Source organism: Cavia porcellus, unplaced genomic scaffold, assembly GCF_034190915.1.
Source record: "Cavia porcellus strain 051 isolate PalLab524CR breed Dunkin Hartley unplaced genomic scaffold, mCavPor4.1 scaffold_9, whole genome shotgun sequence".
In the NCBI taxonomy this organism is placed as follows: Eukaryota; Metazoa; Chordata; class Mammalia; order Rodentia; family Caviidae; genus Cavia; species Cavia porcellus.
Genome location: NW_026947492.1, coordinates 61,117,298 through 61,138,279, shown reverse-complemented (window position 1 = coordinate 61,138,279; position 20,982 = coordinate 61,117,298). Strand labels below are relative to the sequence as shown.

The following is a 20,982-nucleotide window of genomic DNA, read 5'->3' as shown; positions in this document are numbered from 1 at the left end:
ACAATTACAATAGTGGATGAAACCAATAAAAATCTTAAGCAAGAAGAGTGAAACCAGAAAAAGGATAAGGTCTGATAATGCGGTCTGATAATGTGCTCTTTGTAAGTGGTAAGGCCTTGGATTCAATCCCTGACAACAAACAAAATATATATAATGCATTATCAAAGACGCTAGAATGCTTGATGTGTTAGTGCATCCCTATAATCCCAGCACTTAGAAAGCTGAGGCAGCCGGATCATGGCAAGTTTGAAGCTAGTCTGGGCTGCACACTGAGTTTAAGGCCAGCTTGAACTTGAACTACATAATGAGACCCTGTGTCAAAAAATAAGAAAGTAAAAAAGAAAAAGAGAAAGACACTAGAACTACAGAGAACCAGAACAGAGCTACTTTTATATTTACCTAAGAAATTCTAATTACTTAAGTATTTGTAACTTTTTTTGGGGATCGAATTCATGACCTCATGCTTGCCAGGCACATGCTATGCACTGAGCTATAACTCCAGCCCTGTAATTCTGTTCTTAAAACCAGAAGTAAAATACAGCAACCTACTCTAAATAGGAGGTTTAAGAGAATCCTTAAGAAAGCAAGTACCCCCAAATGTTTAGGCTGAACATCAGTTACCTAGAACAAAATGCTATGCCTAATAGGTATCATATAGTCTGAGAAAAAAAAATCAAGGTAGAAAGAACAGCACATGTAAAGTTATAGAGGATGGGGAAGAGAACATTCAGGAAATGGCGAGCAGCTAAGCACAGGTAGACTGTCCACATGCGGAGAAGAATGGTGGAATTGGGAGGGAGAACTGGATGCAGTCAGTTGTTAATGGCTCTTGGAGTCTACACTAAGGAGTTAGCCGATCCTGAAGGCTTTAGTGTTAGCTAGGGAGTAAAATATTCAGGTTAGTGTCTTAGAAAGCTCATTCTTAATGGTACATACCGGAAGGAATGGAGAGAGAGGGCAGAAGTAGAACAATCTGCAGTTTACTTGGAATGAGTGTGAATTTGAATGGAAGCAATGACAACGTAATGGAAGGGGATGCATTCCAGAGATAGCTAAGTTTGTAGCATCTATTGCAGTCAATAATTATGTAGGAATCAAGGATAACCTTCAGGTTCTACTTAAATTTCTGAGTAAATTATAAAACAAATTAATTAATGATTTTTTTGGTACTGGGAATTGAATTTATAATCTCATGCTTGCTAGGCAGGCACTAGGGTGCTGAGCTATCCCCCTGGCCCAACAAATTAATTTAGACAAAAAGAACAAATTTGGAAGAAAAAATAAATTTGGATTGGACACATTTAAATTCCTTCTTTAATTTGCACATTCTTAATTAAAACCTCATACATGTGAGGCAACATGTTAATGCTAAGTCTTTTGAGGCAATTGTTCAGGTGGTGGTGACTGGCAGGCAGTCAGATACGGAGATGTGAAATTATGACGATATATATAGCTTATGCAGGAATACAGATTTTTTTTTTTTTAGATTTTGAGATCCGATAACTTTATTAAAACCAGCACCACAAGACCACATTTCAGTGAGACATACAGCGGGTGGGGAGGCAAAAATATACATCTGAAATAAATTCAGTATTTTAATAAGGTAAAGAAAACCCCCAAATTTCACATTTCAATGGAGTTAAACCTACCTCTACCAGTACAATTCCCTTGTTTCCCCAAGAGAATAGAAATGAGACAGCCTATCATCAGCTTCATGTAGCAAAATACAGAAATACAGATCTGGAAGTTATCTTCATAAAAATGAAAGCTGAAGCTGTAGGAATAGATGTGATAATCATAGGGAAAAGGAGGTGGGTTTGAAGAGAACCAGCAAGAGTACTAAATGGGAGCACTAACTGGTTAAGAAAAAGGAAAAGTTCTGGGGTCACCAGAACTTTCCTTGATTTTCTCTTGGCCTGATGACGTAAAACAGTCAGGATTTGAAATAAGCAACTGAGTGACAGCAAAAATATATAAATAAAAAAATAAAGTGCAAGAAAGCTGGGGAAGTTTAACTCATTGAAGTTCTAAAGGAAGCAGAAAAGAAGCGAATCCAGAACTCAGACAAAAATATAGAGGGTAATCATATGAACTGAGAAATAAGAAATAGAGACAAAATGTTTTTAAATGTTGGCAAAGTTTTCTTCTTTCATGAATAGATCATACCCGGTAATTATAAAGTTATCTTCCAGTTTGAATGTTCTAGATTTAAGATGGAATTATGATCATAATTAAAGAAACCTTTCTGGTAACATACTATGCACATGACCCCTGAAAGTACAGCCTGCCTTAAGATAGAATTATGGTTTGGGAAACAGTTTGTCTCCTATCACCATAACCCTATAACTGATACAGAATGCACAAAGTTACCTGAGAAAAGTTAAAGACTGGTTGGGTTGTACTCCATGCAGTGACAGATCTGGTAACTTCCTCTGTGCTGAAGAATTTGCAAATTAAATAAATATTACATGGTGGCTGTTTCTGAGATTCTCCAGTAATGAAGTCTTTCCCATCTGGCACCATCAGTAGCACATGCAACAGCAAAGCATTTTCTGTTGTTGACTCATTTGTCTGATTTACTAAACTGTGAGAGGTTGGCATAGTCATGAAGGCTGAAGAACTTGTTGCTACAGAGATTGGTGACTTTGGGCTGGGAAGCACAAAATTCTGGGCTTTTCTTGTAGTTTCCTCATGAATTTGCTTTAGGTTTTGTGGATTTTTGGTACAGGTAGTATCTTGCTTAGACTCTTGTAGAATCTTCTCTGGACTTGTAGCAGCACAGGGTGGGGTATGTTGGGTATTGCTGGTTAATTTAGTATTAATACCTATGAAATCCTTGTTATCTCTAACAAGTTCCATGGTTACCTATAAAACATAAATGAAAAAAGTAAGAACATCCTGTAGAGAGTTCAATCCCTACTAACATACACACACACATACACAGACACACACACTGTCTTGTAGAACTGGAATTGGAATTTTGGAGCTGGAGGTAATGTCAGATTATTAGGAAATGAATTCAACTCATCCTTAAACACCAAAATAGGAAGAACACCCAACAGACTGCATATTTATTAACTTGTCACTCAGAAAAATCAGTATATTATCATTAATACAAGACAAGCCTAGATCATCTTAGCTAGAAAATAAAGAGATGCACTGAAAAAGATGGATATATGCTTAAAGGACACAAAATTCCATTAAAGTGGCCCTACAGGATAAACCTAGGATAATCTGAGCATCAAAGTGAGTATCAGCAAAGGATTATAACCCATGAAATAATATAAGATTACATAAATCTATACTAATGTAAAATTAATATGAGAAGGGACACCTATTTTGTATAATAGAATGCCAACTAATAAACTCTCAGGGAGGCCACAGGGATGTAACTCAGTGGTAGAGTGCTTGCTTGCCTAGCACAAACAAGGTCTTGGGTTCAAGTTCAATCTGTAGTACAATAAAAATTAAAAGCACAGAGAATGACAGTTAGAAATCATTGTTTTACAATTATCTTAATAATATGTGATTCAGGTAACTCTAGTAGCAGGATACTCTACAAAAATAATTGGCTTTTAAAAATCATTTTCTGAAATGATTAAAAAAAGGGTTATGGAACTATTATAGATTAAGAGAGATTAGAAAGAAATAATGACTAAATGTAAATGGACTGGAAAAAATTACCACAAAGGAAAGTATTGGAACTACTGGTGAAATGTATGGGGTATTGATAAAATATTTTATCAATGTTAAACTGACTTATAAAACTTTAGAGTATTATGCACAACAATGTCCTTGTTCTTAGAAAATACATGAAATATATGCTAAAGAATTAAGAAAATAGTCATAATGCATGTAACTGTTGTCATATAGTTTAGAACAAGTGTACGTATATGTTTATGAGTGTGCACATATATTATATATGTGTTATATATGGAAAAAAGGGACAAAATAGTAGACAGACATATAAAGCAAATGTGACAAGTATAAAGAATTGGAAAGTCTAGGAAATGGCTACGGGAGCTCTTTATACTATTATATTTGCAGTATTTCTGTAAGTTTAAAGTTATTTCAAAATAAAAGTTAAAAATGTTAAAAGCATTTTTACTGTTCCTTTTATTTGAAACCCATAGATATTACATAGCAAAGTTCTTTTGCTCAATTAAATACAGGCAGAAATCAATCTAGTATAGTACTTCCCTCAATAGCCAGGACAGAATATCTAGGCCCATCTACTCTTTTCATTACCCATTTCAGATTTTAAACTGTGCTGTCCAGAATGAACCTAGGAGGCAAAAAGTGAAACTCGCACAGCAGAAGAATAAGATGGTATTATTTTTTGTAGTAATTCTTTAAAGGAAAGTAGGATTTCCTAGGAAGACCAAGAAGAGAAGAGAGAGAAGGTTTTCAAGAAGAGGAAGCAGCATAAATACAAAATAGAAAAACACGGGAGACATGAGCTAGCATGATATCTTAATGATTTTCATACAGTCTGACCTAGCTATCGGCAGAGAAGGCTGAAAGGGGAGCAGGCAGGGGTCACATGGGGAGCCCTGTACCTTTATCTTTTGGGTGATAGGAGCCATGGGGATGTTTTAGTCATGACTGGAAAAATTTTTTAAAAACTCACCAGGATATCTAATGAAGTTGTACTGAAGCCAAACATCCAAAATCTGCCACCCAAGAAATCCTGGTGCTTCTGAACACAAGGAAAGAACCCTTTCTCCAATGAATTATACATCAGAATTCCCTTCATGAGGCACATAGTTACTTCTCTCCTTGCTCAGTACCATGACTCTAGTCCAAGTCGTCATCTCTTTTTGGGACTCATGAAACAGCCTCCACACACCACTCCTTCTTGCCCTCCTACAGTCTATTGCTCACACAGGGAGTATTTGAAAACCCTCCCATGCTTCATATTACGTCCCTCCCAAGCTTCAATGTCCCTTCCTGGCTTTTAGCCTAAAATCTCAGCCCTTTAGCTACCTTACACTACACATCTCTGAATGATACGTGATACCACTGTCTAGCCCTACCTCCTCCTCTCTTCTTGCTTACTATGCCCTGGTAACATTTGATCCCTTGGCAACACAAAGCCTTCAGGGCCCATTTTGCTGATGTTATTCCTGTTCTCTATAATGACTTCACCTAAGCTTTTTACTGTTCTTCAGCTCGCACCTCAAATGTCACCTTCTTAGTGAGAGCTTACCTGGCACTTGTTAGCACATCATTTCCCTCACAGCACCTTCAGTGCCCTATTTCAGCAGAAGCCTACCAACAGCAGACCTTATTTTTCTTGCTCACTGCTATATTGTTAGCATATACTTAGTATATACATGCTCAGAAAATACTTGTATTTTTCTGAATAAATATCCATGTACCTTCAGGGGGCCAAGTGCAGTCTGACCATTTTCCTGTTGTACTGGGAGTTGATCAGTGAAAGAAAGCAGTTCTGACTGAATGACAGCTCGCAACGGAAATAATGCAGATCCGATAACTTCTGGCTGAGGGAAAAGGAAAAAGCTTAGGTTAAATAAAAAAGAGTCACAAAGGATTTTAAATGACATGATTGCTGATGATAGCTGTAAAGGAAATTGTGCTTTATGAAGTACAAAGTTTAATTATTTTCTTGAGGCAACTCTTAACTGGAATCCCATATTTTGTCATATTTTGATCCTCTCTGGGTTTCATTACATCCTCCTGAAAGATTTCATAAGTTACAAAAAAGTTGGAAGATTATAAAAATAAAATTTTAAAAAGTTACATAACTTAAAATACCTGATGCTATCAAAGCCATGGAAAAACAAGTCTGTCATATGAATGAAGCTGGGAACAGACACCAGCAGCTAATTTTTGGACAGGAAATTTGGTAGTTAACACAAAAAACTTTAAATATTTATATTCCTTGGCCCAGTCAATCTATTTCTGGGGATTTATACTGAAGAAATAATGATACATAAAAAACTTATGTGCAAATGTGAATGCATTAAAAGCAGCAATTACAGATAACTAGATATACAATAATTAAGAACTAGAAAGCTAATTATGCCATCTGTAGATTGTATAAGATAGTTATTAAAATAATGCTTACTGAAAACTCATAATGAAGAATATTTGTTTTAATGTTTGATAAAATAAAGTATTAAAATTTTATGTGTAGTAAGCCTTCAAATTATATGGAAAAAATTAAGTATTTCTGACAGAAAAATGAAACAAAAACTCTTAAGACAGTGCTAAAAATCTAGTACAAAACTTGTATGCAAAATTAGGCAATATATTGTATTCATCTAAAAAAGATAAACGACAAATACTTCAAAATAATAGTTACTATGATTATAGGGAATTTTCTCTTTTAAATAAAAATATTTTATAAATTTTCTACAAAAATATGAATATTGTTTTATTAGGAAAAATGCCATACCTAGTTGTACAAGATGATTCAATGTAAATATATCAAAATGTTGGGGCTGGGGATTTAGCTTAGTGGCGTAAGCACCTGCCTTGCAAGCGCGCAGTTGTGAGTTCGATCCCTGATACTGATTAAAAATAAATAAATAAATAAATAAAAATGTTAACAGAAAATTTTTTTTTTTTTTGGCACTAGGGATTAAATACATAACCTTGTGCTTGCTAGGCAGGTGCTTGTGATGCTGAGCTAAATCCCCATCCCTACAAGTTGTTTTACAGTTGTAGAATTATGTAATTTTTCCCTTTCTATACTGCTATTTGTCCAAAATGGCTTATAATATTTGTATCTTCTAGAAAAACAAACAGAAAAGAGAGACAAGTTGTGTTTCTCATATCATAAGGTCAAAGATTATACATATGAGCTATTCTTTCCTTGAAGAATGCAAACACTGCTTATATCAGTTAATTAATATATTTTGTGCTAGTTGCAAGTAGATTTTATAAAGATGGAGTTAGCCAATCAACTGCTACTCATTATTACATTATTTTGGACAGGAACTGGATACTTGAGGTATCCTACCTACAAACAGGAAGCAGAATGTCAAAATGAGGCTACTATAACCCATATCAATACAACTCTCTATAGTAAGGGAGCACAGTAGAGGCTTAGAACTTAAAATCTGAAGATGGAAGACTTGAAGGCTCTTTTTGTTTCCTATTCAATAACCTATTAAATAAATAATAGATATGAAAATACTAAGAGAAATGCATCAATTAAAAAGCAGCTTAACAAAAGACCAGTTTATATCTTCCTTTGAATTATATCCATAAAAAATAAATCTACAAACCTCATTCTCAAACCCAAAAGAATCTTTCTAAACAAATGAAATATAGACATTCAGTATTCAAATCATTCAAAAATATTTTTTAAAATACAGTAAATTATATCCTAAGAAATGCGACAATAAAATGACAATTGCATATGATTGTTAAGTTTTAAAAAGTTGAATTATAGTACAAAGATACTACAATTAATTTAAGAGTACTACTCATTAATGCTTTTAGGTATGCCTGTTTTAAACTTTTAGGTAGTCGATTTAAAGAGCATATCTTAAAACCAAAAAAAGGAAAAAAAGAATTATGGTTAATCTTAAAATGTCCTAATTTTGTTCATGTATTCTAATGTTGTGAATTATAGAAACAGCTTCCAGACAAGTCAGGTATTTGGTAAAGCAAGACATATGAGACCAGATTTTGATAAAGGTGCTTTTTCTTTGGCCTATAACTACTATAAATATCTTAGGAGATTCTTAAGATCACTTTCAATATAGCATAAATAACTTTTATAAACCTTTTCTTATGTAAAGTACATATACATAGTACAGTAATTACATGTTTATGGTGTACAGAACATATCAATTAGTTTCTTTTCAAATCTGTTATTAGAATCTAGTTCAAACATCAAACTTCTTTTCTATGAAGTTGTGACATTCATAATAAATTCATGTAAAAATTCAAGTTTTCTATTTATAAGCTATATAATCCACGTAAAACTAGCTTATGATATTTTTCAAATTCATTTTATTTTATTTTTTGAGACAAGGTCTTGCTATGCAGTTTGGGCTGGCCTTGAACTCACTTTGTAACTCAAGCTGCCCTTAAACTTGCAATGATCATCCTGCCTCAGCCTCCCAAGCACTGGGATTACAGGCATGTGCCACCATGCCTGGCTCATATACATTTTATTTCAAAGAGAAAAAAAAACCAAACTTTTAAAATACATCAATCAGGGGGCAACAATGATATATACATTGTCATCCCAAATCATTCATCCAGAGCACAAGACATCTTCATTCAACTGTCCAAACAATACCAGCAGAAATCTTTCATTTCAGTGAACTCAGAGAAATCAATACTATTATTAATTTGCTTTATTTTCAAAAGAACAAAACAAAACAGAATAAAGCAAATCAGAACAGAACAATGCAAGCAATACAGGACTTCAAAACAAGACAACAGGAAATCAACAATGGCTACCATAATGTCTCTCATTTTCTTCAAAATAGCTGTCCAAACCATCACACACAGTAAGATCAAACAAAACAAAACTGAACAAAACCAATCAAAACAAAAGAATGAAAGCATTACAGGACTTTAGAATAAGATAACAGGAAATGAACAATGGCAACCATAATGTCCCTTGTTTTCTTCAAAATAGTTGCCCATACTATCACACATAATAAAATCAAATAAAACAGAGTAAAACCAATCAAAACAAAAGAATGAATGCATTTTGGACTTCCAAACAAGATGACAGGAAATCAATAGTGGCTACCATAATGTCTCATGTTCTTTAAAACAGCTGTCCATACCATCACACACAATCAAACAGAATAAAACCAACTAAAACAAAAGAATGAAAGCATTATAGGACTTCAAAACAAGATAATTAGAAATCAACAATAGTTACAATACATTCTGTTATCTTCCAAATAGCTGCCCACACCATCAGACACAGTAAAATTTAACAAAACAAGACAGAATAAAACCAAACCTAACAAAATTGTGAAAATTACACAAGAATTCAAAATAAGATAATAAGAAAATAAAAAGTGGTTACCACTTTCCCTTTGTAGGTGTCTCCTATCCTATTGCTTTCACATCTATTGTGCTTTAAAGATCCTGCCAACTCCTTCAGCGTTTTTTTTTTTTTTTTTTTTTTTTTTGTCTTTTTTCTTTTTTTTTTTATCGGTACCAGGGATTGAACTCATGACTGCCTGCTTGCAAGGCAGGTGCTTATGCCGCTGAGCTAAATCTTCAGCCCCCACTCCTTCAGTTTTTTATGCTAGGGAGATAACTCGGTTTTCATTCGTATGAGTTCAAACCATTTCACCCATAAGCATGATCTCCACTTGCATCTATTTAACTATAAGAGCCTTGAAATTATCCTACTTTATAGCTGGGTAGCTTTCCATTGTATAAAAATACCACATCTTTCTTATTCATACTAAGTTGACGGGCAAGCTATCCTTGCTTTTTTCTGGTTTCCTGTTAGATGGAAAAATTGTTTTCTCTCTTTTGATTTTCAGTCTACAAAGTTCCTTTCAAGCTAAAAGTGCTTCTTGTATACAGTATATTGATGGATCTTGTTTCGTGATCCACTGTTTCTTTTTATTGGTGAATTAGGCCATCTATATTAATGGTTACAAATGGCATGTATTTGTTTGTCTCTGCCATATTATCCTCCTGCTGTTGGCCCTCCACTTTAATCTTTTTGTTCAACTGCCTGTCCTGTTAGGAGATCCTCCTCTGCTGCTTTTCTTGGAACCATGGTCATCCTTATATTTCTCTAGAATATCCCTCAGCACTCTCTGTAGGGTTAGTTTGTTGGTCACGATTTCCTTCAGTTGTTCTTTATTATGGAAGTATCTTGTTTTAATTTTGAAAGATCAATTTTGAAAGATAGTTTTGCAGGGTATATCAAACTGGGTTAGAAATTGTTTTCTTTCAGGATTTGAAACACTTCCCTCAAAAAAACAAACAAACAAAAAAAAACAAAACACTTCCCTCCAAATTCTTGACTTGATAGTTTGTGTTGACAGGTCTGCTGTGATTCTCATAGTTTTCCTTTATAGGTGATGTGTTTCTTTTCTCTAACAGCTTTTAGTAGTCTGTTCTTGTGCTGCATTTCTGTAATCTTGATTATTATATGTCTGTGTGTAGGTTTATTTAGGTTATGGCTAGTTGGAGCTATATATGCCTTGCTTATCTATATGCCAGATCCTTTTCCCATATTTCAGAAGTTTTCTGCTATTAGTTCTGTAAATAGTCCTTTTATACCATCTGTGTTGACCCCTTTTTTGCTGACACCGATCATTCTTAAAATTATTTTTCTTTGTGTTGTGTTACAGCCATTGAATTTTTTTTTTTTTTTTTTTTTTTTTTTTTTGGGTAGCGGGATCCAACTCATAACCTTGCACTTGCCAGGCAGGTGCTTATGCCGCTGAGCTAAACCCCCAGCCCGGCTGTTGAATTTTTATTTTCTGGTTCCTTGTTATTTTTAAGAGATCTTTCCTTTCAGAATCATGATCTATAATCCTATTTTCAAGGTCTGAAAAATCTATCTTTAGTCTCTTTCAAGTGGTTTTGTCAGCTTTTGATCAACTTTTTAATTTCCTGGATATCTCTTTGCATCTGTTTCATGCATTATAATTACTTCATATATTGGTTTTTATTATTTTCCTATGCTCTGCTTTTCTATATCTTCTTTAAATATGCTCAGCAATTCTTTCATTATGTTTGTGACTTTTTCTTTTTATCTGAGATATTATTTCTGATCTGATTATTTCCCTAGTCATTTGAAGTTGTTTCTTTAATTGCCAATCCTCTTTAGAGATTGCAGGTGTGTGACTTCCATTTTCTTCCATGAGTAGATCTGCCAGGCTTGTCTGTGTGGGCTGAACGTCTGAGATTGCTCCTTCATCTTGACATTCTCTTGGGTTCCTCCCAACAAGCTGACTGTGGAGTCTCAGGTGTTTCCCACATTGGCTGCCCCTTCGCAGTTTATGGGAATGGGACAGGCACCTGGGTTTCTCTGACCTCAGGTTCCCAGAGCGTAGCAAGGCATGAGGTGGGCTCGTACAGCTATCCTGAGGCTTCCCCGATGGCCAGGGATCTGTGATGGCAGGGCTGCTTTTCCTTTCAGTCTGCGCGTCTACACCAGGACTCCTCCAATGATGGTAGGCACACAAGGGTATGTTTGCCTGATTTTTCTGGTGGGTGCTGGCTGCCCAAAGAAAGTGGGGGCTTCCAATGGTGGCCTGCGGGTACACAGGGTGTATCTGGCTGCGTCTCCCTGCTCGTTCTGGCTGCCCACAGGAAGTAAGACTTCCAACAGCGGCAGTGGGTGTGTAGAGGCAAATAGCAGTATGACTATCTTAATTAGATTTTTATATACATATATATACATATACACATATACATATGTTGTTTCTTTCAGCTTCTCACACTGGTGAGACAATACAATGTTTATACATGCATGTTTGATTTATCTCACTTATGAGTATGGTCTCAAGTTGTATCCATTTACTTATAAAAGTCTCCAGGTTATCATTCTTTAAAGAAATGACATTACGATCTTGAAACATTGATCTGATATATTTCAAACTTTTCTTCATAATACCATATTCTTGCGTTTTAACAGAATTCTCCATTGGCACTCTTCTCTCACGAATGAACCCACATTTTCACATTGGGTAAAGTAGTTGAGAGATAACAAATTTGCTTTACAAAGTACAGAAATGTAAAGAATCAAAGAGTTATTGTTATAAAAGCTTTATATAAAAGGCCTTCAAAAGTCATCAAAACATAAACCACTTACATAAAATGGCATTATCTGTACATATGACATAATGCAAGAATACAAGTCTGCCTTTTCAAACATGAGTATTTCTTTATGAATTAAAAATTACAAATTATGAAGCCAAATAACAGTTTAAAACCTACTAGGAAAAGCAAAATATAAATTACACCTAATGAAAATTTACTTTGAAAGTATACTTTAGATTATTTTGTCCATCTTTACAATGCTTAATTATATTTTTATAATTCTTATTCAGAATCTTGAAAACTGGACACTTGAAAATGTATTACTTTAACATTTCTAATATTCAATAATTGCTGATATAGTTTTTTAAGTGTTAAAATAGCCTTCCCTGGGCTGGGGATTTAGCTCAGCAGCATAAGCGCCTGCCTTGCAAGCAGGCAGTCGTGAGTTCGATCCCCAGTACCAATAAAAAGGAAAAAGACAAAAAAAAAAAAAAACAAAAAAACCCCAAAAAACAACAACAAAAAAATAGCCTCCCCTAATTTGTAATATGGGAGCATGAAATGAAAAACTTCTTAAAAATAACAAAAAAACCCCAGCAACAATACTAAGGCTAGAAGATGATAAGAGGATCTATAACTTAAGAATGAAGAACATAAAAGAAGAAGTAGGGACACAAACAAATGGATTAAAAAGCTATTCACAGAAATAATCCAATAGAATTTCCCTAATTTAGCAAATGGTAAAGATACTCAGATGTATGAGGCATACAGGACCCCACCACCTACAACCCAAACAGAGCTACACCCAGGCATATAATAATCAAAATTCCAGAAATCCAATATAAGAACAGAATATTAAAAGCCATCAGAGACAAGAAATAGATCACTTACAAGGGAACACCCATCAGAATTATAGCAGACTTCTCGGCACAAACAATCAAATCACGAAGAGCGTGGGGGGAAATAATTCAAGCTTTGAAAGATAATAACCTCCAGCCAAGATTGATATATCCTGCACAACTGTCCCTAGAAATTGATGAAAAAACAAGGTACTTCCAGGATAAAGAAGAACTAGGGGAATTTGCAACCACCAATTCAACTCTACAGAGAACACTGCAGACATTCTAAAAAAGGAAAATACCAAGATTCCAGAAACAGTGGCAGAGAGGCCACAATGAATGGAGCGAAAAAGCGAAATGAAGACAAACTGACAACAAACGACAGAAAAAGAGCTCAACAGAAATGAGGCAGAGAAGATCGGATGGTAGGAACAGCTGTTTTGGAGAAAACAAGACATCACAATAGCTAGTGCTGATTTAGTATCATCTTGTTTTGAAGTCCCATCAAACTTGTATTCTTCTGTCTCCATTGGTCTTAAAATGATGTATCTATTGGATTTTATTATATATGATTATATAAGTAAAAACTTTTATAGACAAGGAGATTATACAGAAACCATTGTTGATTTTCTGTTAATTGGTTCTAAATACCCTGTAATAATGTCATTCTCTTGAATGGTTTTATAGTGTCTTAATATGTTTGGTGCTACAGTATACAAAGTTATACTCAAAGATTTCAAGGAAAGAGACACTACGGTAACTATTTTTATGTCAGGATATCTTGTGGTGAAACACTATTTTGCTTAAATGGTTATGTTTTGACCTGAACTGTTCTGTTGTTATACCCTCTTTTATCTCAATCCCCCCCCTTTTTAAAAATTATTTACTTTTTTATCTTTTTAATTAAGGGAAAAATAAAAAATAGCAGGATATATTATAGTAACCTACTTTGATTTCCTATTAACTTGATGTCAAATCCTGTGTTGCCCTCACCATCTTGTTTTGACTGATTTTCCCCTATTCTGCTTTGCTTGATAGTACCAAGTTCGAAAGTATAGGCAAAACTGTGAAGACAATAAAAATCATTATGACACCCATTCCAGTTGACTATTACCTTCTTTTAAAGTCCTGTAATGTCTCCAATGCTTTGGTTTTATTCTTTACTGTTTTGTTCAATTTTATTATAACTGGCAATTCTTCTTAAAATAGCAAGAGGCATTATGGTAACCATTGTTGATCACCTTATATTTTGTTTTTACATTATCTAGTATGTCCATCCTTTTGATTTGACTGACTCTGTTCTGATATGTCGCATTTGGTTTTACTCTCTTCAAAAAAAGTAATAAGAACTGTGGGAGTAATAAAACTCAAAATGTGTAATTGTCATTGTACAAAAGAAAAGAAAAGAAAGTGCTATAAAGGTTATAACTGCATATATGTTTAAGTGTATAAGATAGATAACCATATTACTTAGTGTTTTTTGGATCATTGAACAAAACTGTTCGCACTCTCACTGTTTGAAAGTCCACTTTGTAAGCTTCAATTTTGTAACCTGAACAACTATTTCTAAGATGAGAATATGTAATCTATTAACTAGTGATTTCTTACTGTTTATTTTTTAAATTTTGTATTACTTGTACCCTTTTTCTGTTTTTTTCTTTTTCTCGTTAAAAAAAAAAAAAAAAGCCTGCCCTGCTGGGCATGTCTGTAATCCCAGTATTCAAGAGGCTGAAGCAGCGAGATTGCTGTGAGTATTGAGGCTGGCTTGGGCTACACAAGCATAGTCTGTCTCAAAAAAAAAAAAGGAGTGGGGAGGGTTAGACTAAAATTAAAATGAACAAATGTGAATGTACATTGCATTAATACATAATTGCCCAAATAATACTTCAGTATAAGTTGAATGTTTTTAGTCTTGAATTCTATGCATTTATAAAATTTAATTTTATTTAGTAGTAGGAAATAGAATGTAAGCCTGAAAGTTGTACTCTTAAAAACACCAGGTTTAAAATGAGATAAAGTTATTAAACAAAATATTCTAAAAAGTGGTCAGTGCAAATCTGAACTCTGGAATCTAGAAAATCTACTTGGTACCATTTTGTTATCATTGGCAAACTGATTTTAAATATCCTGTAATCTTAAGCAAGTTTAAATCTTGGATGAAGCTGATTAGACCTACAATATGCAGACTGTTTTATTATTTGGGTAATACAGACAGTTCAGATCAGCCAAGAGTATTCAGCAGTTTGTATCAACAGTATTTTTGAATCAAATTCTATTTAGCAAAATCCATTAGAACTATATAAAAATATGTATTTTTACAGTTTTCCATTAGTAGTCTTTAAAAATATATATAAATGAAAAAATAGAATACTTCTTATACTCATTGGTAATTCTGCATATAGTTCATAATTAAAACCTGTATCCCAATTACAGAATACAGTGTTTCTCCTCTGAACCAACTTATTAAATAACTCATGTAATTTGCATTCTTAATTTCAGTGTTAAAAAGGGAAAAATTCCCCTATTAATGTAAAATATAGGTTTCTTTTCAGCAGCTCTATGGAGACAGAGGGAGTTTAGAATTCCGCTACCTCTACCAATCACAAAATCACAGTATCTTTGGAGACTGAAGACTTATGAGGACTCTAAAAACTTCTTTTGACTAGCCTTAAATTTAAAGTTTTAGTGCTATTTAAAGTAATGTAATGTCAATAGGAGTGTTTACAAGAAATGTCATTTTGGTCTTGATCAACTGTTGTTTTGAGACAAAGTCTTGCTATGCAGTTCAGGCTGCCTTGAACTCACTATGCAGCCTAGGCTGGCCATGAACATGTGGCAATCTTCCTGCCTCAGCCTCCTGAGTGGTAGGATTATAGGTGTGTCCCATCACATCTAGCTGTTCCTGGTACACTCTTAATGGAAAATTACAATTTATTTATTTTTTCTTCAGTAGTTGTAGACTGAAGCAAATTTCTATAGATCAATGAGCAGATATATATTTAAAAACTTTTTAGCTATTAACAGTATATGTTTCACATTTCAAAAATGGAGATATTAGGCAATAGTAATTAATTTAAATTTTATTTATTTATTTATTTTTAGTTTAAATTGTTAAATGAGTATTTACTCCACTTGGATTATATTTAATAATTTTAACATGTACAAGTTAACATGTGCAAACTTAAAGTATTATTAAGGATTTATTTGTTTATAGAAAAGATATGCAACTAAGAGATTAAAAGTCTACTATTGTAAAAGTTATTGGCATTATCTACCACAGGGACAACTGGACTGTTTTTAGCTGTTGCAAATCACTAAAAGTTCTTAGGATGTATGTGGAGAAATAGACATCTCTACACTACATTTAAATATGAATTTATTTTCTCTGACAAACCAGACACAGAATATTATTTTATCAAATTTTACAAAATTGAACAAATAAAACATAGCAATCCTTGGTTGAATTAATTTTTTGTATAAATCTCAGATTTGTGAAAATGTTTTTAAAATCATACTTCTGTTTTTTCACAGCTTTTTTAGTTTTGTAATTTTCAGATTTTGAATATTCTATGTGATTTGATGTATTTTTATAGAAAGGGTAACATAATAATGTTTAATAAGAGTAAATATATCTAATTTGCAAAAATTGGTATCTCGGTATTTGTGTGCTTTTACAAATCGTACATAGGACATTTCTGCAGCAATTAAAAAAGATAGATGCTTTTTAAAATTAGATTTCAAGTTTCTTCCAAATGTTTTCTTCTAATTCTAATCCCCAGAAATACTTTCAAGTTTTGAATTCTAGATATATGTGTTTTATTACCCATACAGTACATGCTTTATCCTTAAGCATGCATATTTTTCTAACTTTTGAACAATGTGATCAGATTCAGGATGATGGCATCTTTAGAAAATCTGCAGCTGTCCCCTGTGGAAGATTAATGTTGAGATTCCTAAGGCACTGTCATAAAAAACTAGTAAAAAATAGTATATGACTACGCTTTAGTGGGGTTTTCTGCTTGGGAAAATAACTGTATAGGTTTGGGATCATAAAACTGTACAAGAAAGTAGCTATTATTACAAGAATGGCTCCACAGAAAAAGACACTGGTTGGCACAAACTACTATAGCTAAAAAAATTAGGATATCAGTGTTGACAGTATTATGAATAAAGGGCTTACAAATCCTTTTAAAATACTACCCACATACTTAATCACAGTAGCTAATAACAAGGCCTCCAAGTGCCAAGCTGAATGTTTCTTATCCATACTGATTGTTCTGTTTCTTTTAAGATTTTCTCAAAATAAACTCCAGCAAAGACATTTGAAAAACAGGCTTTGAGAACTGTTATGCCCACAAATCGACAGCCAGCTAAGAGTTTTTAAAATTAAACTTTTGGGAGCTTGAGGGCCACTACACACAAGCAACTTCTGCTATCAAAATTACTATGAAGAGCCACTGGTACACATCTACCACTTTACCGAACACAGACACAGAATATAATGCCACCATAAGACTTTTTAATTGATACGTGACCTGATAGGTAGCTGCATCTAGGTTTGACAGTGCTAGATGGAATAAATTATTCTGAAGAGTATACATCCCTGATGGAAGAGCAAGCTTGTTTCCATAAACTTATTAGGAATTTCATTATGTAGTACTCATTTCATTGCTATTAGACTACATTTACTGTTTTTGTAGATGAATAAAAGGCAGGCCATTATCTTCAAAAGATGAGCAATAACCAGTGCTGTGTAAGACAGATAACACAGAAGCAAAGCTGGGTGTGGTGGCACACACCTGTAATTCTAGCACTTGGGAGACTGAGGTAGGAGGATTGCTAAGAGTTCCAGGCCAGCCTGAGCTACAAAGTAAGTTGAAGGTCAGCCTGAACTGCACAGTGAAACTCTATCTCAAAAAGACCCCAAATAAATAAATAAAATAAAATAAAATAAAATAATGAGGGTCCTCCTCCTTTAAAGATCTATAATAATGTATTGTTAGCACCAAACTGGTAGTCTGAAAGAGTAAAATTCCCAATGAAAGGTATTTTAGGTTGTCAGACACTGATTCATCTTCATCTGCCTCCCACATGACTTGGTTGGCTGCCCACATGGACCGGGTCTGCCACCGTTGCTGGTGCCTCCTTGGTGTTCCTGAGCCTAGATGTTCCTGAGCTCTTGCGGTCTCATCTGGCTCCATCTTTCATTAACTTGGGTGATCTTAAATATATTACATAACCTTCACTAAATCTCAGTTTCTTCATCTATTGCATTAAGATAATAATGTATCTAACTGACAGAGTTCTTGTAATGAGTAAATGTGATAATGGGTTTGTGTACAGCCATTAGTGTAATATGTGGCTATAATGAACCAGTTGTAGGATATACCTTGCCTATGGAGGGCAGCAATAATAATAATAATAAGCATTAGAGTGCTTGAGCCTGGAGAAATTCCTACTGTGGGCAAAAACACAAGTATGCTCCAAATCACTGATAGAATAGTAAGGCAAAGGTCAAAATTCACTTTTAGTACCTTTTTCTGAGGAGTTTTTTTTGCATAAATTTGGAAAGTGAGGTTAGAATTCCACCAGTGCTGTATCATTAAGCCTCCAAATTGTACTGGAAACACAGACCGCTGCTGGAATTTCACCACTGTTAAGAAGAACAAGATATGTAGGCACACGCATGTATCATACCATCCAAGAAAGCCTTTATTAACCAATGCCTTCATACCATCCTCCCCTTTTAAATCCAACTAATATCTTTTTCAGGGAATCCAGTCAGCGTGACTTCACATAAAGTAGTAGGCTGTAGGATTAAAGGAGCAGAGATAATGAGAAAACCCTGGATACAGCAGCAGAAAATAAAGAGTGCTATATTTTTTAGTTTTACTATGATAAACAGAAAAGGCATATGAGCACAGGATGCATAGACATTTTTCACTGTTTAATGTAATATAATTTTTAAAAAGACAAGTTGAATGTGTAAATTATATTAATTATACCTCAAAACTTTTAAAAAAAGAAAAGAAAAATGGCAACAGTTCAAAGAATATGATCTGAACATCTAGTGACCTGCTGCCTACATCAGCACAGTCATTGTACAACTGGGCCAGTTTCCTCACTTTTAAAGCATTTGAGCAGATTTACTTCAAATATTTTTCTAGCTCTGAGACCATGGTACTATAAAAGTCAGATGGATAATTAGGATTCAAAATTTCTTTCTTTCTTTTGGTCTTTTTGAGACAGGGTCTCACTATGCAGTTCAGGATGGCCCTTGGCTTACTTTATAGCCTAGGCTGGTCTTGAACTTGCAGTGATCCTCAGCCTCTCAAGTGCTGGGATTGCAGGAGTGTACTGTTATACCCATTTTAGGAATCAAAATTTCTTAGGAATCAAAATCTAAAGAGTAGAAACCAGTGTCTCTTACTTCCATCTGTAATTTTACTGGAGGCGAGTCGAACAACTTCAGTGATCAAAGCTGTCTTTCCCAATCCACTTTTGGAAAACCCCACAGGAAAGTGATATTCCACAAAGAAAGTGCTTAAAAATAAAAAAGATGGTTAAAAAAGAAACCAAACATTAAACCTACTTTTTGCCTGTCTATAAATCCTACATCTCTTTGAAGCTCCCATTCCCAGCCTCTCTGGTCCTCAGAGGCCCATACCTCCTTCAAATTTTGCAGGTTTGTGTCTGGTGATCTAAGGAACTCTTGAAGATCACTATGTAAAATAACAATCTTAGTTATGATCCTACCACCTTATTTTGAAGGCCTTTATTGTCATTGTTTTGGGCTGTTTGCTATTGTTATTTGTCTTTTTTGTTTCTTGTTTTTATAGTAATCTGTTTTACTTTGTTTTTCCCTCTAATACAGAAAGGATAGGTATACATGTAGAGACATATATATGCCTAGAACTTCTAAACAGTTTATGAGAATTGATTGTATTATGTCTGATGAAATGAACAGCTACTTTGAAGAAAAGAGACATGATACCCATTGCTGATTCTGTATTGTCATGCTGTGAAATCCAGTAATCGTTTTATTCTTTGTTCAGAGTGTTTTAGTCTGTTTTGCATTATTTAATTTCAACATACATGAAGGTATGGAAAGCTATTTTGAAGAGAACAAGACACATTATGGCAGCCATTGTTGATTTTCCTATTGTCTGGTTCTGAAGACCTTTAATGCCTTTATTACTCTGTTCTGATCAGTTTTAAACTATTTTGTTTTGTATGAATTCATTGTGTGTGAAGATATAAACAAGTATTTAGAAGAAAACCAGAGACATTATGGTAGCCACAGTAGATCTCCTATTCTCTTGCTTTGAAATCTGTGTCACTTACATTGTTTTCTTATGATCTGCTTTATTTTGTTTTGTTTAGTTTTTTACTCTCTTTAAAATTAAATAAAAACAAAACAAAACTAAGTTTTGTTAGCTTTCTCAGAAGGAATAAAAGGCTTGTTTCCGTGTGCTCCCATAGCACTTTTCATATAAAATATCTGCTTTGGCCCCGAAAGCCCCATGTTATAGACAGCAATGTAAATGTTTCTGTCTTATGCTAAATGTAATGTCAGTAAGCATAGTTACCACCTTAACTTCTTCATATTCCCATGTTCTTGGGATCTAGGGGAATTCAATATATTTTTAGTGACTGAATGAGGCATCTAAAAATGAATTACAATTTATAATGTATTACAGTTATTATTCGCATAAGATATACCATCCAAAAAGGCCAAATTTACCTTTTTCATTTTAGAGACATACCGCTTTTTTCCTATTGTCGGCTTAAGTGGTTTCCCAGTAGAGTTTTTCTTGTCTGAGGTCATCTCGGGACTCTCTACAGGAACCCCCATTGTTTCAATAATGATTCTGACAGAATGAGTCCTACCCAGAAGGGCCAGTCTGTCCACATTTAGTGTCATTACTTGGGCATCTTCTGGAATTTCCAAAAGTAGCTGCTGTTCAGCTAGATTTCTGCAAGGAGTTCAGACAGGAAATTAGAGGCTTAAAATGAAACCATCCAGTTTGCACAGGTGAGAGAAAGTTTCCTCCAATAGGTAAGGCAGCAAGCATCATGAGTTAAGTGAAAATGACTTTAAATTATCAGAATTTTATTCTAATCTACAACAAAGGAAATTTCAAAAACATTAAAGGTTTATTATTTTTATATAAGGGTAGAAACTGCCACATTAAGTTTTTCTAGAAAGGACAAAGACTTTATGTCAGTACCCACTACCCTAACACAACTATCCTTATGACTTTTATGTATACCTTTTCATTTCCCTCATGCTTATGTTCTAAGTAAGTATAATCACAGTACATATACAACCTAGTATTAATCATTTCAAATATATGCATTTTTCATGTTATTCCATTTTTAAGGATTGAAATGCTTACTGAATTAT

At 34.1% G+C, this 20,982-nt stretch overlaps 1 protein-coding gene and 1 pseudogene across 6 annotated transcripts in view; both read right to left on the bottom strand.

Moving 5' to 3' along the window:
- The window catches only part of C2cd3 (C2 domain containing 3 centriole elongation regulator), a 139,080-nt gene that overhangs the window by 59,042 nt on the left and 59,056 nt on the right, over positions 1–20,982 (bottom strand). For all 6 annotated transcript variants that reach the window (XM_063256502.1, XM_013145304.3, XM_013145305.3 and 3 more), the window contains exons 10-14: positions 20,342–20,551; positions 19,006–19,118; positions 18,110–18,228; positions 5,382–5,504; positions 2,371–2,865 (exon numbers count right to left, since the gene is read on the bottom strand). In XM_063256502.1, the coding sequence (XP_063112572.1) occupies positions 2,371–2,865; positions 5,382–5,504; positions 18,110–18,228; positions 19,006–19,118; positions 20,342–20,551 (1,060 nt within the window). The remainder of the gene's footprint in view (positions 1–2,370; positions 2,866–5,381; positions 5,505–18,109; positions 18,229–19,005; positions 19,119–20,341; positions 20,552–20,982) is intronic.
- Positions 9,673–18,099, bottom strand: LOC106026123 (UDP-N-acetylglucosamine transporter-like; annotated as a pseudogene).